The sequence below is a fragment of the Plasmodium coatneyi genome, chromosome 6 (genome assembly GCF_001680005.1).
Source record: "Plasmodium coatneyi strain Hackeri chromosome 6, complete sequence".
NCBI lineage: Eukaryota > Apicomplexa > Aconoidasida > Haemosporida > Plasmodiidae > Plasmodium > Plasmodium coatneyi.
The window spans coordinates 214,896-231,419 of record NC_033561.1 but is presented as its reverse complement, the minus strand read 5'-3'; the positions used below and the strand labels follow the sequence as shown (position 1 = coordinate 231,419).

Genomic DNA, 16,524 nt, shown 5'->3' with positions numbered 1-16,524 from the left:
TCACATACATTTCATGCAATACCAAAAGGAAGAAAGGAGAACGGGCACATTAATATGTATGAAGTATAATGTTAAATAAAAAAGAAGAGAAGGGGAGAAAATGATCAAATGGTATATAAAGTACGCACATTTCTAATATGAATAAATGAATTTATTATTAATGTACACTTCTCTGGATAGAAAAAATAAGAACAGGGAATGATTACTACTAAATAATCTGAAAGGAGGAAGAAAAGAATAGGGATGTACTGCAGGAAGTGTTATTATGTGCGCAATAAAAAAAGGAACGTGTAATGTAATAACATACATGTTCTAAACGGTCACGTGAAAAATATATTATTAATAGCACAACAAGTGTATGGGGCAGATATGAGGGAGGTGAATTATGTTAATTACTCCCTCCCACTCTTCCTTCCACACCCCTTCCTTCTTCCTTCCTTCTATTTTGTTCATTTCCTGTGTACTTCCTTTGCGTGCTCATTTTGAATTTGTTTTAATTATATTCATATAATAATTTTATACATATGTGAATAATGTGTGTTATCTTTTTTTTTGAAGAATTAAGGAATATATATTATTATTGAAGAAAAAGGAAGAAACAGGAAGTGAAAATTCCACAATCACCCTTACACTCAAAATCATAAAACAGGCAAAAATTTTTGCATACAACAATTCCCCTATACTGGATGTACTTATATGAACAACAACACAATTTATTAACATATAAAATTCATATTACATATATACAAGGAAAAATATATACACACATACATCTTAACAATGACAAAAGTAATAGAGATTATTATATGTTTCCTTCCATGTGAGGATACATGCACATATACACATACAAAACTTCTTTTTTACATGATATTCTATACATAATATAATGAATATAAGGAGTGTACATATATATATATATATATTATATTAATTATATTCGTAGCGGCCCGAGTTGGATAATTTACCTTCCAAAACTAATTACTATGATAAATTTGATCAGGATAATGGGAACGACTGTAACGGCACTCGTGCCAAGCCTGAACAGTTAAAGACTGAATTAAACAGTAAATTCAAGGATTGTATAAAAATTATTGATGATGCAAAGAAAATCGCGAAGACCTACTGTTACGCATCTACACAGAATGAGCAATCAATTTACGAAAATAAAGAACCTTGTCTCTTCTTTTATTACTGGTTAGGAGATAAATATTGGGATGATTTGAAGAATAATCATAGATTTTCAGAACTTCTGATTGCAATTCACTCTACGCTCAAAGGAGATGATCATTTGGAAAAATGTAGAATTAAATACGACAATATTAACGAAACACTTCTCCCCCAAATGAAAGAAGTATTCGACTACTACCATGACTATAAGGACGTAAAGGATAACATACTGGACATCAAGGAGGGATGTGAAGGGAAGTGGTCCACTTACTTAGGGCAAATTTCCTCAGCATGCAAGGCAGTACGTAACTACTGCAACCAAGACCAAAATAAATGTGGCGATTATTGTACCGAATTTAACAATAAATACGATGTGCATTGTAATACAGCTACAATGTCAAAAGAAAAATGTGAATTGCAATCTCAATTAACAACTGCAAAGCAAAGAATAGTGTCTGAAGAAAAAGCCGCATCCTTAGCAAAAGAAGAAGCCGTTCGTTCTGCTACTACAACGTCTTCCATCTCTTCCATCCTTGGCACCTTAGCAACAATAGGTGCACCATTCCTCTTATATAAGGTAATAATATACCACTAAAGAGCGAAATAAGATAATAATAGTATTTCTACCCCTAACAACCTTCTTTCAACACCTAACAAACTTCGTTCCACCCCTAACAACTTCCCTCCACCACCAACAACCTAAGACAAATTTCTCTCCACCACCAACAACCTAAGACAAATTTCTCTCCACCAACCACACCTAACAACCTTCCTTCGAACCCTAACAATCTTCCTTCCACGAGCCACCCCTAAAAAACTTTCCCCCTTCAGCAAAATACCTCCCTTTCCTTTCCTCCAAAGACCTCCTTCCCTTACTTATATCACCTCCTTTCCTTTCTTCCTCCTTAGACACTCCTTTTCTTCCTTCTTTCCTCATTCCTTCCACTTTCTGATCCACTTCCCTTTCCTTCCACTTTCCTTCCTTCCCTTTCTCGTTCTTAGACACTTCCTTCACACCCCTTCCTTCACTCTCATTCCTTCCACACCTTTCTCTTCACTCCCTTTCCTTCATTCTCATTCCTTCACACATATTACCTCCCACTCCAACCATCTAACACCTACCATCTTTAACCCTAACATCCAAATCTGTACCCCCTTGCACACTTCCCTTAACATAAGCTCTTTCACCCCTAACACAACCTTCCTTCCGCCAAACACCCACTTAGGACAACCACCCTTCCACCCACCTACCACCTAACAACCATTCCTTCCACCACCCTAACAAGCTTACTTCCACGAAACACCCCTAACAACCTTCCACCTACCACTCCTAATACAACATTCCTTCCACCCCTAACAACGTTCCTTCCATCCTACCACTCCTAACACAACGTTCCTTCCATCCTACCACTCCTAACACAACGTTCCTTCCATCCTACCACTCCTAACACAACCTTCCTTGCACCCGACCACCACCCTAACAACCCACCTAACAACCCACGTAACAACACTTCCTTCCACCTACCAACTTATGACCTAACAACCTTCCCTCTAACAACCTTAACAACTTTCGTTCGACCCATCTACCACATAACAACCCTTCCTTCCTCCAACGACCTAACAACCCACCTACCACCCTACCACCCCTAATAACCTTCTTTCCCCCACCCTAAAAACCTTCCTTCCCTTCAGTATAAACCATGGTCTTCTTTGTTTGGTAACCACTCTACTGGATATGGAAGGAGCGGAAGAAGGAAGAGAAGATCAAGTGGACAGAACTTTGATGTGTCCGCACAAGATACTTTCACTGAATATTCAACAGAGAATTCAACAATAGGTGACTCCACAACAGCAGAAAATTCCACAGTACGCTCTATGGCGCACACAAGACAATCCAGAGGAAGAACAAATAATGGACCGAGTCACCGCAACAATGTAGGTTACAGTCGGATGTAACGTTACATCGTATGTGATGTAACACATTTCGAATGTAATGTTTCCTTCCTGGAGGAAGCATAAATTAGCGCACACAGTTTATATATACAGTGTGTAAAGGAAAGAAGGAAAATGACCATTCTTTTTTCCTCCATTCCTTTTCTTTCTTCCATCCTTCTTTTTTTTCCTTCTTTTTCTACTTTGTCCTTTTTTTCCTTCATTATTTTCTTTATTTTTCTTTCTTTTCTTCCTTCTATTTGTAAGTTTGCATAAGCACATAAGGAAAGAATGCTCCCAGAAAGGGTCGCGGAAAAAGGTGCTGACCTATTCAGAAAGAATATTTATGTGTAAAAAAGAAAAAAAAAATTTTTGAAAATAAAACAAATTACAATTGCAAAAACATATAACAAAAAAAAAATTTAATCAACATATTTTAATTTATCAATAAAGAAGAAATTCACCAAACAAATTAAAATAAAGTCGGGAAAATTTTTTTTATCGCGGATCATATTGATCACACATCAAAGTGAGCATTTCATGCAATACACAAAAAAAAAAAAAAAGTCAAAAATATTTACTACACCCAAAAACCCGAAATCTAAACTAGGAACCTGTTCCTTAGGAACAAAGTCTTCCGTCCCTAAACCCGGAATCTGAACTTGGAACCTGTTCCTTAGGAACAAAGTCTTCCTTCCCTAAACCCGGAATCTAAACTTGGAACATGTTCCATAAGGACCCCTTCCATAGGAACAAAGTCTTCCTGCCCAAACCTGAAATCTGAACATGGAACCTTTTTTTCTTTTATAAATTCGCTTCCCATAAATTCTTTAACCAAAATTTCAAAAAAGTCTTCCTTCCTCAAATGCAGGTCCCCTTTTTGACATTCGTCTAAGATTTCTAAATGAATATCAATAATCATGCGGCGACGTACACCACGATGACCAGTATGGCGACGACCAGGAACCCGTTTTTTCTTCCTTTTTATAGGCGTAGAACGAGGTTTGCGTTTCTTTACAATGTAATAATCATGTGGACCATCTGCCTGCTCGTCCACATGGTCAACAACCTGCTGTTCTAAGGAGGGACCAAGAGCTTTAGGAGCCCTTCTGTAACGCTTTCTTGTCTTACGAAGCATTCCAAAGTACTGAACAAAAAAAAAAAAAAAGGGAGAAAAATGTTTCTTTAATAGGAGTGCGAAAAGTTTGTTGACGCAACAGTAATTACTACTTCAGACCCTAAATGCTAAAACGTCCTACACATACACCCCTAAAATGCGAATTCCTACAGACACCCCTAAAATGCTAAATCCTACACAAACACACCCTAAAATGCGAAATCCTACACATACACACCCCTAAAATACGAAATCCTACACATACTAACCCCTAAAATGCGAAATCCCATAGACACACCCCTAAATTCCGAAATCCCATAGACGGACCCCTAAATTCCGAAATCCTACACACACACCCCTTAAATGCGAAAATTTACAGCCACTTATTCTTTCCTTCTTTTTTTTTTTTTTTTTTTTTAATACACCTTTTTTTTTTTCTATTTTTATTTATTTTGTTTTATTTTTTTTTCTTCTAATATTAAATTTTTTTTGCTTTTTTTTTCTTACCTTCCAAAGTAAATAACTCATGATAGAAATACCAAGCACGGCAGGAGGAAGAGGGAGGTATGGAAGCACGGGGTGGTCCATCTTGCTAACAAGTGGTTCAGCCTTGGGTGTTACTGTAATTGAACTCCTGCCTCGACCACCTCCACCCAGACTCTGACCACGACCTTCAGGAACAGTAGGACCAGTTGGTGCTTCTTCTGTGGGTACATCTTCTTCTGCTGCAAAAGGGAAAGAGTAAGTAGAAGGAGTATGGAAGGAAGAGGAAGATTTTTTTTTTTTTTTTTTTTAATGTGTTCTCAGGACCTATTATGTAAATAAAATATGATGTGTGCTCACACACCAGGGGTGGACATGAGGGGTGGAAGGAAGGTTGTTAGGGGTGAACAATTGTTGAGCAACTGTTCGTATTTTTTTTCCCCTTACCTGGTTCTTTCCTTTCTGCTTCGGCAGCTGTTGGAGCAGCTGGTGCTTCTTCCTTTGCCTTCGGTGGTGGAGTGGTCTGACATATTTCATTTTGAGTTTCTTTTATTTTGACATTCCCTTCGAGCATTCCATCCATGTCTCCCTTCATATTATTTCCGTTTTTGTTGCATTTTCCACCTGTTCCATCTGTTGTCCATAGGGAACTTCTCACGTTCAGTGTGCAATGTTCATAACTTTTATCCCTTGTGCAAGTAACACAATTATTATCACTTTCACATAGAGTTCCTTTCTTAATTTTATCATTGTTATTAAAAGCATAATCGACGCCTGTCTTAGGGTTACATGGATCCTTGTTCTCCAACGTATCGGCATATAAGTTTAAGAAGATGCATCCCATAGTTCGATCAAATTGTTGGGTGTTCTTCTTTTTTTTGTCAGCATCGTTCCCACTCCAAGTCCCACGTTCCTTAAAATTATATATACTTCTTAACCCTCTAGTAATATATTGACATGCTTTTTTGTTGGAATCCTCCGTTCCACTAGATGTCTGTCCTATGTCTTCACACAGATTGTCGTCAGGAGTGCTTTCATTCTTCATAGCTTCAGACAATTTTTTTAATACTCCTCCGACGTCATCCTTCTCCCAATATGCACACTGGGTAAGGCAAAAAGAAAAAAAAAAAAAAAAGATGAAAAATGGAACATATATATACACATTTTAAATTGTGTGTATGGATTATGATCGTCCTTTCCATGTTATATATATAAGGTACATGAACCATTGAAATTATTTCGACTGTAGTGATTATTGATGTCCCTTACCCAGTTTTGTGCTGAACTTCCGCCTTTTCTGTCCTTAAACCATTGTGTTGTTACACATTGTGCACGTTGACATAGATCACTATCAGTACAGGGAGCATCTGAGGGTCCCTGCCGTGGTGTGGATGGTCTTCTTGGTGGTGGTGGAGGAGGGGGTCGAGCTGGAATGACGAGGGATGCGGGTGGTTGGGGTTGTTGTTCTTCTGATGGTTTGGATGAACCTGGTTTAGACATCCCTCCTCCCCCTCCTTCCTCCTGTTCTAATCCTTCCTCAATTTTGTCCATAATTACATGCACGTTATTTTTGTTGTCATTACTACTGATAACTCTGTCGTCCTCATCTTCATCCGCTCGTGCATTGACTGAATCCTTCGGCACACGGATCCGATATTCCCATTTATTGTTTTCGCACCAAGTTTTATTAGTATCTTTTTCTATTTTATGATACAAAGTACTTGTGCCGAATAGGTCGTACGCTTCACTTCCCATATCCTTTTTGCCTCCGTAAGGAATCTTAAATGCAACATCATAAGAACATTCCATATAGTTCACACCTTTGTTAATAAATTCCGTCCTTACTTCTTTCACACCCCTAATGGCATGTTCTATGACCTCCTTTGGAACACAGAACCAGTGCATATACCACATCCATACTTTTAATAAATCACATAAGGGAATATTCTTAACTTTCTTCTGACATGGCGTTTGTCCTCCTTTGTTTTTATATTCCTTTGGAACGCCTGTAACTAGCATTATGTTTTTCATCATAATATTACAGAATTCACCGTATTTGTTCAGGTTTAATTTCTTAATATCCTCATCATCTTCATTGTGCTCACACAAAGCAGAAAGAGCACCGAGCTCTTCATACTGTTGGTTGTCCTGTTCAGACACATTGTTCGAAAAACGTGTGAACCATTCAGTAAGAGTGGCTGTAAGGAAGGAAGGTGTTGTTAGGTGGTAGGTGGGTTGTTAGGGCTGGTTGGCGGAAGGAACGTTGTTAGGTGGGTGGTAGGGTGGAAGGATGATGAAAGAATACATTGGTATTCGTTCCTTCCCTTCTCCTTCTCCTCCCCGTTTCCCATTCGCCGTTCCCCGTTGTCCTTCTAGGGTTTTTTCTTTGTATAACCTGTTCCAGAAATGGAGGTGGGGTTGGAAGGTGGATATATGTCTTCCAGTGCTTCATTTATTTTAGCATCACTGTCAAGCTTTCCCCTTAACTTCACCCTCACTTGTTCATTGCCCATTTTACAGTCTGAATAATTCTGTTGTTTGCACTCAAAGCAATCAGGATCACCTTTACATGCAGTTGCCTTAATTTGTGGACTGGCTTCAAAGGCTTGTTTTATTCCCTCCTCTATGCTTATCTTCTGCGTACAAGAATTAGCCTTCTCCTTCAATTTCCTTATGAGTTCATTCAATATGATACATGCCGCAGTGTCCCTGAAGGTTCTGTTATTTTTCTTACCATCTGGACCTCCTCTCTTATGACTTGGATCCTCTTTAATTTCGTATATATGTTTTAATCCTGCAGTGATGAGCATACACGCGTTCCTATCTGCCTCTGTCCATGTGCTTTCTTTTTTCTTAGGGTCATTACAATAGGTTTTTTCCATACTTTCTTTATGCTTTGATATGTATTTAGAGAGTGGCTCGACCATTTGCAGGATTTCTTCCCACACTTGATTCTACAAGTAAGGGGAAAAATGGAACATGTACAAACAATTTATACCTACACGGAACCCTTATTCATTCTTCGTTGCAATAATATACATTTCTTTTTGTCTATTTGTGCTGCCTCCGATCATAATGAACGGTAACAATCCTTACCCAGTCTCGATTTCCTGTCTGCGTATCCTTTTCCGTATGCCAGTTATCTATTACATCCTTTAAGCTTTCCTGTAACTTACTGTTTTTACAAGTAACTTCTGTAATAAAAGGGGGAACAAAAGTGGAAATAGGAATAAGTAGTACTAAGGTAATGGAAGAATTGTAAAATGGTGGTACAGTGGAAGGGGGACCTCAACCACCATAACAACCCACCAACCACCCCCCTTCATGGTAGTGGTGGTGGTGATGGTAGGTTGAAGATTGTGGTAGGTGGTTGAGGAAGTCCCCCTTCCATTGAATACCAAAAGTACACCATCTTTACCTTGCCTATAAGAAGGACGGGGAAAAAAAAAAAAAAAATGTATTTTATCTCTCTCACTTTTTTCCTTTTTCTTTCGTACAACTACTTTTTGAACCATATATATATATACATGTACATATATACATATATATATAATTAATGGTAACCATACCCTTCAGTTGTTTCATGCATTACTCTTACTCCCGGTTTGCCTCCGCCGATAGTAATTACAGTGAATCCCCTCCGACGTCGAGGAGCTCTTTTAGTTTCATTGTTTGTTCCATCTTCTGCACTACTTGCACGACGTGCACGAGGCGGATCATCATCTCCTTCCTTTGGATGTTGTTCATATTCACTCGTCTTCAGTGGAGCCATTTTTTTTTTTTTATCACTATTTATTCAATAAATGGAATCGTTACTTACGAAATGGAAAATAGTATTTCACTAAGTACCTAGATGTGTGTATAACAGAAGGTACACATACATTCATTCCTTATGTCCTTTTCTTCTGAGAATACTTTTTTTTTTTCCTTCTTTTTTTTTTTTTTTTTTTTCTTCTTCTTCCTCCTAAAGGAAGAGAAAGCAACCTTCCTTTCACCCCTAAGACCCTTTCAACCCACCTACCACCCCCAACACCCCTAACAACATTCCTTCCCTAACAACATTCCTTCCCTAACAACATTCCTTCCCTAAGGAAGTACCTTCCTTCCACGAACCACCCCAACAACCTTCCCTTCCTCCCTCCACCCTAAGAATGATTCTTCCACCCCATAACAATCTAACACCACCTTCCTTCTTTACACCTTCCACCCACATACTACCCCTATGTGCACCTCCCTGCACACTTTCCTCCCTTCCTTTTTTTTTTTTTTTTTTTTTTTTTTTATTTTCTTTGTTTTATATTTTTTTTTTTTTCTTTTTTTATTTTATCTTCTTTAAAAAAAAAAAAGAGTATATTTCTCCTCACCCTAAAAGGCATACCTGCACCCCTCTGCACACTTCCCCCAACATTCTTCTTTTCTTGAATTTTTTTTTTTTTTTTTTTTTTTCTGCTTAAAGTAATTGACCTTCCTCCCTACCACACCTAGCAAACTTCCTTCAACCATAATACCCGTAACAACCTTCCTTCCCATAGGAATTACCTTCCTTCCACCAACCACCCACCTAACAGCCTTCCACGCCCTACAACCTTACTTCGACCATAACACCCCTCACCCTTCGATCTACCACCTTCGAACTACCTAAACCCCCCACTAAGTACACCCCTCTGCACACCTTCCTCCCTTCCTTCAATTTTTTTTTTTTTTATTTTTTCTTTTTTTTTTCTCTCTAAAGAAAGATACCTTCCTACCTATGACCCTAACACCCCTAAGTATACCCTTCTTCACACTTCCCTTAACAACCTTCCTTCTTTACACCTTTTCTTCTTCTTCCTTTCTTAAACCTTCCTTTTTTGAGCCTTAGTTCCTCATACCTTATTTCTTTACACCTTAAACCTTCCTTCTTTTACCTAAAATTTTCTTTTTCTTTTTTTTCTTCCTTAAACATTCCTTCTTTACACATTTTCTTTTTTTTCTTAAAACATTCTCCTTTTAATTCTTAAATTTTCTTTTTCCTTTTAAACCTTCCTTCTCGTTAAACCTTTTTTTAACCTTCTTTCTCTTTTTAAAGCTTCCTTCTTTCTCACCTTCTCTTCTTTATACCTTAAACCTTCCTTTCTTACACCTTCAACCTTCCTCCTTTACACCTTAAACCTTTTTCTTTTTTTCTTCTTTACATCTTCTTCACTCCCTTAAACCCTCTTTTTCTTCTTCCTTAAACCTTCCTTCTTCACACCTTCCTCCTTTACACCTTCCTTCATTACACCTTCCTTCTTCACACCTCCCTTCATTACACCTTTCCTTCTTTTTTTCTTCCTTAAATCATCCTTCCTTACACTTTTTCTTTAAACTTCTTTCTTGCTCCTTCCTTCTCTACACCTTTTCTTTAATCTTCTTTTTCTTTTTGAACCTACTTTTTTTTTAATCCTAAACCTTCTTTTTTTTTAATCCTAAACCTTCTTTTTTTTTATGTAAACCTTCTTTTTTTTTTTTTTTTTAATACACCCTTCGAGTGTACCCCTCCCTAAAGGAAGTGATCCCCCCTCCTTCCACCAACCACCTAACAACAAACCTACCACCACCCTAAGAATCTTCTTTGGACCTCTAACGACCATCCTTCCTTCAAGCATTGCTTACGCCTACCACCTAACAACCCACCTACCACCCTACCACCCTACCACCCTACCACCCTAACAACCCATCCTTCTTTATCTAGACGATGATGTATATGGAAGGAAATATTCGGATGAATATGCCGTTGTTAATGTGTCGTCGTCGTCGTCGTCTGATAATGGTGAATTCAAATCGTGGTGATTAATTGATCTTTTTCTTCTGCTTCCGCTCCTTCCTCCCCCAGAATGATTATGTTTCCTCAAAAAAAATGGTTTGTACTTGTAAAAAAGGAAAGCAGCAATTGTTGGTAATCCTATTGCAGCTAATGCACCCGACACAGCACCAGGGACGACACTACTAGAATCAGCTTCGGAACCAGAGGATCCAGGTTTCCAAGTTCCTGTGGAACCAGGTCCAGAGGAACCAGGAGACTGGTGTCCTGTACTACTTGGACCGGAAGAACCTGGATTCCACATTCCTGTAGAACCGGTACCAGAAGAACCTGGGTTCCAAGTTCCCGTACTACCGGTACCAGATGAACCTGGATTCCAGGTTCCTGTGGAACCGGAACCGGAAGAACCAGGATTCCAAGTTCCAGTGGAACCTGGTCTTGGACTACCAGTGTTTTGGTTTCCCATGGAACCTACTTTTGTGCAGGTTAAATTTAATTCCTCCTCACTTCCATTGTCATGGAAAACCTGCTTAAAAACCTGACACCAATCCTTCCATTCTTCCCGCCTTCTCCCTGTACATTTTGTATGTACAGTTTTATGGGCGTCCTTTATTTGTTGTAGGTAGTCGTGATAGGTTGCATCACACTGTTTATTCCCTCCCATCAATTGTCCTCCCATTGTACCTTGGTCTGTTCCGTAATCCATCACTATTTTGAACTTCTGGAAATCATCCCTAGTACCATAGCTTGTTGGGAAAAGGGAATTGAAATCATCGTCTAATTGTACAATCATGTCCTTACATTTATTCATAGTATTCGCGAATTTTCCATCTTCCACAGATGCTGAAACTTTTTCTCCCATCCAATAATAAAAGAATTCATGATTCTCTGTGCCCTTATCATTTGTATCTATTTTACTTACATGATACAGTGTGTTTATGATTTCACTAACAGTTGTTTCATTTACACCATCTGAGCTTAATGTGGACCTTATATTTCCCGCGTAATTCGAATCTGCACATGGTACCTTCTGATGTTGGTCCAATCCTTCGTATACTTCTCGCGAACGTAATTGATTCAACTTTTCCTGCTATAAAATTAATAGGCGGAATATATATGTTTCTACATGGCCGTATGTTATCTTACCATATTGTACGTAAAGTAATGTATCCATACAATTGGATTATTTATTTTTAAAGGATGAAGTTAACCGTCAGTTCTGCCTCCTCAACGACCATTTTTCGTACACACCTCTTTATACAGGGAAATTTAAGTTAAAAATTGTTCCTTTTATATATATATATATATTTTTTGCCTTTTTCCTTTCCCCCCTTTTTCCTTGTATAAGGAAATTTTTGTGTTATAAAATGGACAAATTTCCTTGCTTGAACATATATATACACATATATATATGTATAGGTATATATATACCTATATATACAACCTACTATTTATGTAAGAATGGTAATGTTTGCTTCTTCCCTTCTTCGTTTTTTCTTTTTTGGTTCTATTTTTTTTTGCTTTTTCTTTTTTTTTTTATTCTCCTTCTTTTATTCTATTTATATGATATGTACGTTATTGGAGTTGTTCGTTCATATGTAATATGTACATATATATATTTTGTTATTATTTTTGAGCTAAGCTTCCTCACTCCTCTTAAATTTTATTATTTTTTTTTTCTTTCTTTCATTCTTCCACTTTCCTCATTCCTTCTTATTCCTTTCCTTTTCTTTTTCATTCCTTCTTTCCTTCTTATTCCTTCTATTCCTTCTTTTAAGTGCATGTGTATATTGTAAAAAGGGAGCTCACCCTCTTTTTTTTCACTCCTTCACTCCTGCCTTCCTCCACTCCTTCACACCTTCACCGGTTTTTCCTTTCCTTAACCCTAAAACCGGATCCCATACCTTTACTTCCTTTCCTTCACTCCTTCTACTTCGTTCGCTCCTTTCCTTCTTTTTAATGTAGATTATGTTCTTTGAACATATATATATTAAAGTGTGCTTTCCCCTTCCGTGTTCATTCCATTTTATGAATTTTATTAATTTCTTTAATTTTTGTATATATGTTTATTTTCTAAAATTTTTGGTTTATTTTCCCCCTTTCGTATGATTATGTATATATATGACACATAAACAATGGCGTGCAAGAGCGTGAAGTGAATGAGGAAGTATAGTGAATTGAATGGAGAGGTATAGTTAAGTAAATTGAATGAGAAGTATAGTGAATTGAATGAGAAGGAAATGAATTGAATGAGAAGGAAATGAATTGAATGAGAAGGAAGGGAAGTGAATTGAGTGAGCGACTTTGTATATATTATGATCCTAAACTTTTTTTATGGAAAGTGCAAACCCCCCCCAAAAAAAAAATTGCTCAAGTTCCATGGATATAACAGTGTAGCAATGTGTTGGCCACACATTCCTCCACAGTTAAGTCACTCCGAACAGCAGACGGGGAAATTTATGCATGCAAGAATGATTTTATGTGCGCACGCATGTAGTCATAGTGGGCCTACAATTCACCACTATTAAAACACACCTTTTAATGAACAAAAAATTTCCTTTCACAGGAAGTGTAGGTGCAGCAGTTTATCCTGTCCATAGCCTATCCATGTCAACATGGATTGAAGTGGTGTATGGATTGGACACAATCAACACCTCCCCCCCCCACACATATATGTGTGAGGCGGATAAGGAATTGATCATCCATACGAAAAAAAAAAAAACTATATACACATATTTTTTAAGGTGTTTGAAGGATAGATGTGCAAAAATGTGCACAAAAAGTTTGGGCAAAAAAAATATATATATAATATAGAAAAATATATGGGGGGGGCTATGGGGGAGAAAAAAAAGACAAATGATCCACATTTCCACATTTTACAACTTGTACAACTTATAAGTTTGATTTATAACTTATAATTTGTACTTTTTATATTTGGATCGTTGGATATATTTTTTTCGAGCTCGGTAATAGTGACGTCCTACTAATGCGCCTATCATAAGGAGTCCGACAATTGTAAAAATTGGGCATGCCCACGTTATAGTCTGTGATCCACTTGCACTAGGAGTAGCAGAAGCTGCCATATACGGGTTCCCATAATACAGAATTAGCCCACAGAAGGTTAAAATGCCCAATATAAGGATTAGTAAACTTCTATGTTTAAATTTCCCATATTTACATTTTTTATACAACCTTCGACATTTGTCTCGCAAGGTGGTATCTTTTAAGGTGGTATTATTCTTCCTTCTATGTGATAAATCACATGAATTTGTTCCTAAATTTGATTTTTTAGGTGGTTCATTATGTGGTGCTTCATATGGTTCATTTGGGAAGGTGCTTTTTAAAGGGTCTTTATAACTTTTATGCTGAAATTGATTTGGTAATTGTGTTCTTGTGTTCGTTCCACCACTTGTTATTGATGATGATCCTACACTGCTTGTACTGCTTGCATCGCTTCCATCTGACGAATCATATGTGCCCTTTGCGCTCACCTAAAAAAAAAAATAGGTAAGGAAGGGGTAAGGAAGGGTAGGGCGAAGGAAGGTTGTTAGGGGTACTAGAATGAAGGGTTGGGGGTGGAAATATTTTTTTTTCTATGCTTTTTAATAATTACGTAAAAAGATAATCATAATAAATATGTGAAAATTTTAAAAATATAGCAGTAGCTTCTAATCTTACGTAGTGGTTGGAATGTTGCCAAAGGAGCAGCAGGGCAAAGGTGAATATTAAATATTTCGTCAGAGGTGCCATTTTACTTTTTTTTTTTGCTTCCTTCTTTTTTGTTTTTTTAATTTTCTTTTTCTTTTAAAAGGAAACAAGTTTAAAATAAAGGATATTTTTCTTTCTTTCTTTTTTAGTAATACAAAGTGTTTATGAAGTTGTTTGCGTGCGCATATGATTGAATGTTATTTCTTCCTTTTGAGTGTGTGTTACATATATATTTTAAAAATAAAAGAATTTACTATTACAACATACAAAAAAAAATATATATATATGTATATTTGTAGAAAAAAAAAATAATCATAATTAAAAAAAAAGAAGTAGTTCATTTTTTTAATTGCATATATATAATTATAATATTCAAATGCAGTGGGAGGGGTTCTTATTCTTTTTTTTTTTTTCTGCAAAGAGAAAGAGAGAGAGAGCGAAGGAAAAAAGTTCGCTCTCTAATTATATAACAGTTCTAACAGTGTAATGAGTACGATTTGCTCATATTTTCAGCATATTGCAATTATGCATGTGTGCCCAAATTTTATTGTTTTAAATTCAGATACAACAGTGAATAGAAACTGTTTAAGGGAGTATATTAGTTTTCTTATGTTCTCAGATGGTGAAATGGTGGAATGTTTTTTTTCGTTTAGATGTAGGGCATTCATATTGCTACTTCGGTTTAGGGGTTATGTGTAGGGAGCAAATTTTTTGTGCTTTTTTTTTGTAATATACTCTGATCAATTTTCCTATGGAGAGAGAGTGTACAACAATGTTCCACTGTTGTCAATTATTTTTGTACCTTTAAATTGATAATAATAAGTATTGGCATCGTACAAAAATATTATACACAGATTCATTAATATGTACGTGAACAGCATTACTTATCATATTTCCGTTAGGAATTTTGAGTAGCTGCTATAATACCTAATGCGCACAAAAGATCATGGTACATATAATTTCCGTTACGCAGTTTTTTTCATTTATTGCACACGTATTCTATGTTCGCCATAAATTTGGATCATTTTTCTTGTTTAGATTAAAAAAAATTCTTCCAAAAGGAAGGTTCCCTTCCCCCCAAAACAACGGTTCCTCCGAATCGGTTTCCAAATGGTTCGTAACGATTCCTCAAGCGTTCCAATTTGTACCTAATTTTACACTCAAAAGAATACATACCATAAAAGCAACAGTGGCAAAACCACTTTGCGTCCATGCATAGGGTGGTGGTGGACTGCCTATGGAAAGGGTCACAATCAAACCAACACAACACAAAGCTAATACATATAAAATGCTAAGGGTCAACACAAGAGGGGACAGGAGTGCTCCGCCTTTTCTTGTCCATAATCTTCTTTTTATAGCATATAACAATTTATTAAAAAATCCCCTAGGTCGATATTCCCTGGGGTGGAATACCCCTATTCTTCTTTCATGTTGTCCTTTATTTTTTATATGTGGTCTTGAATAATCATCATAATGATAGTCATCACTTCGCTCCTCAAAGAGACTATCCATGGAGGAACTGCTGCTGCTACTGTTATTTGTTGATAGGGAAGTAACACTTTCCATAGAATCAGTATCCATGGAACTGCTGTCCAAAGAGCGGTCTATTGCACCGCAGTGGCGACGGTTCTTCCAAAAGGGGTGATAGGAAGCACCATCATTATCCGCTTTGGGACGTTCATTGTTACCATGGTTACCAATTCTTGCTGCATGGAATCGGTGATATAATTTTTTATCGTTCTGATCAAAGAGGCTGCCCATTCTTTCCTTCTGTAAGGGGACCACGTCATCGTTGTTGTTGTTGTTTGATGTACCATCATCATCACTCCACTTGGATTTTAGTGTTCTTACACCCATACCAGGGGTGGTACTTCTCTTGTTAGTTTCGACACCCTTGGATGATGTGCTTAAAGCATGCACCTAAAAAAAAGAAAAAGATGGTAGGGCGAAGGAAGGTTGTGTTGGGTGGTAGGTGGGTTGTTAGGGGTTGTAGGGTGGAAGGTTGTTAGGGTGGTGGAAAATTTTTTTTTCTCTTTTTTCTTTTCCCTTTTTCTATTTTTAATAAGGAGCATAGAAGTTTATTCATAATAAATATATATGCACATCAAATTTCAACAATTTCATAGTAACTGTCATACATGAGTAGGGTATTGTGCCCACAGGAGCAGCAGCGAGAAGGTAAGTATTGAAAATTTGGGAGGGAATGGTGCCATCATTTTGGTGTTTTTGCTCCTTTTGTTCCTTCTTTTTTTGTTTTCTGTTTTTGTTTGCTTCTTTTTTGAGTGTGTGTAGAAGTATATTTTAAGTTGAAGAAGTAATAAAAATGTACATAATA

General features: G+C 37.0%; 2 protein-coding genes across 2 annotated transcripts; one reads left to right on the top strand and one right to left on the bottom strand.

Annotated features, from left to right (window-relative positions):
• Window positions 1–780: 780 nt before the first annotated feature.
• On the top strand, window positions 781–3,123 carry PCOAH_00013160 (KIR-like protein; the record flags this gene model as incomplete). Its single annotated transcript, XM_020058125.1, has 3 exons — window positions 781–789; window positions 944–1,744; window positions 2,860–3,123. The coding sequence occupies 3 exons, from the start codon at window positions 781–783 to the stop codon at window positions 3,121–3,123; spliced, it is 1,074 nt and encodes a 357-aa protein (XP_019913827.1).
• Window positions 3,124–3,775: 652 nt separating this feature from the next.
• Window positions 3,776–8,446, bottom strand: PCOAH_00013150 (SICA antigen; the record flags this gene model as incomplete). The annotated part of the gene is made up of 8 exons (XM_020058124.1): window positions 3,776–4,282; window positions 4,838–4,941; window positions 5,147–5,801; window positions 5,969–6,897; window positions 7,095–7,653; window positions 7,796–7,893; window positions 8,013–8,122; window positions 8,328–8,446. 8 exons carry the CDS (start codon window positions 8,444–8,446, stop codon window positions 3,776–3,778), a joined length of 3,081 nt encoding a protein of 1,026 aa, XP_019913857.1.
• Window positions 8,447–16,524: the final 8,078 nt, after the last annotated feature.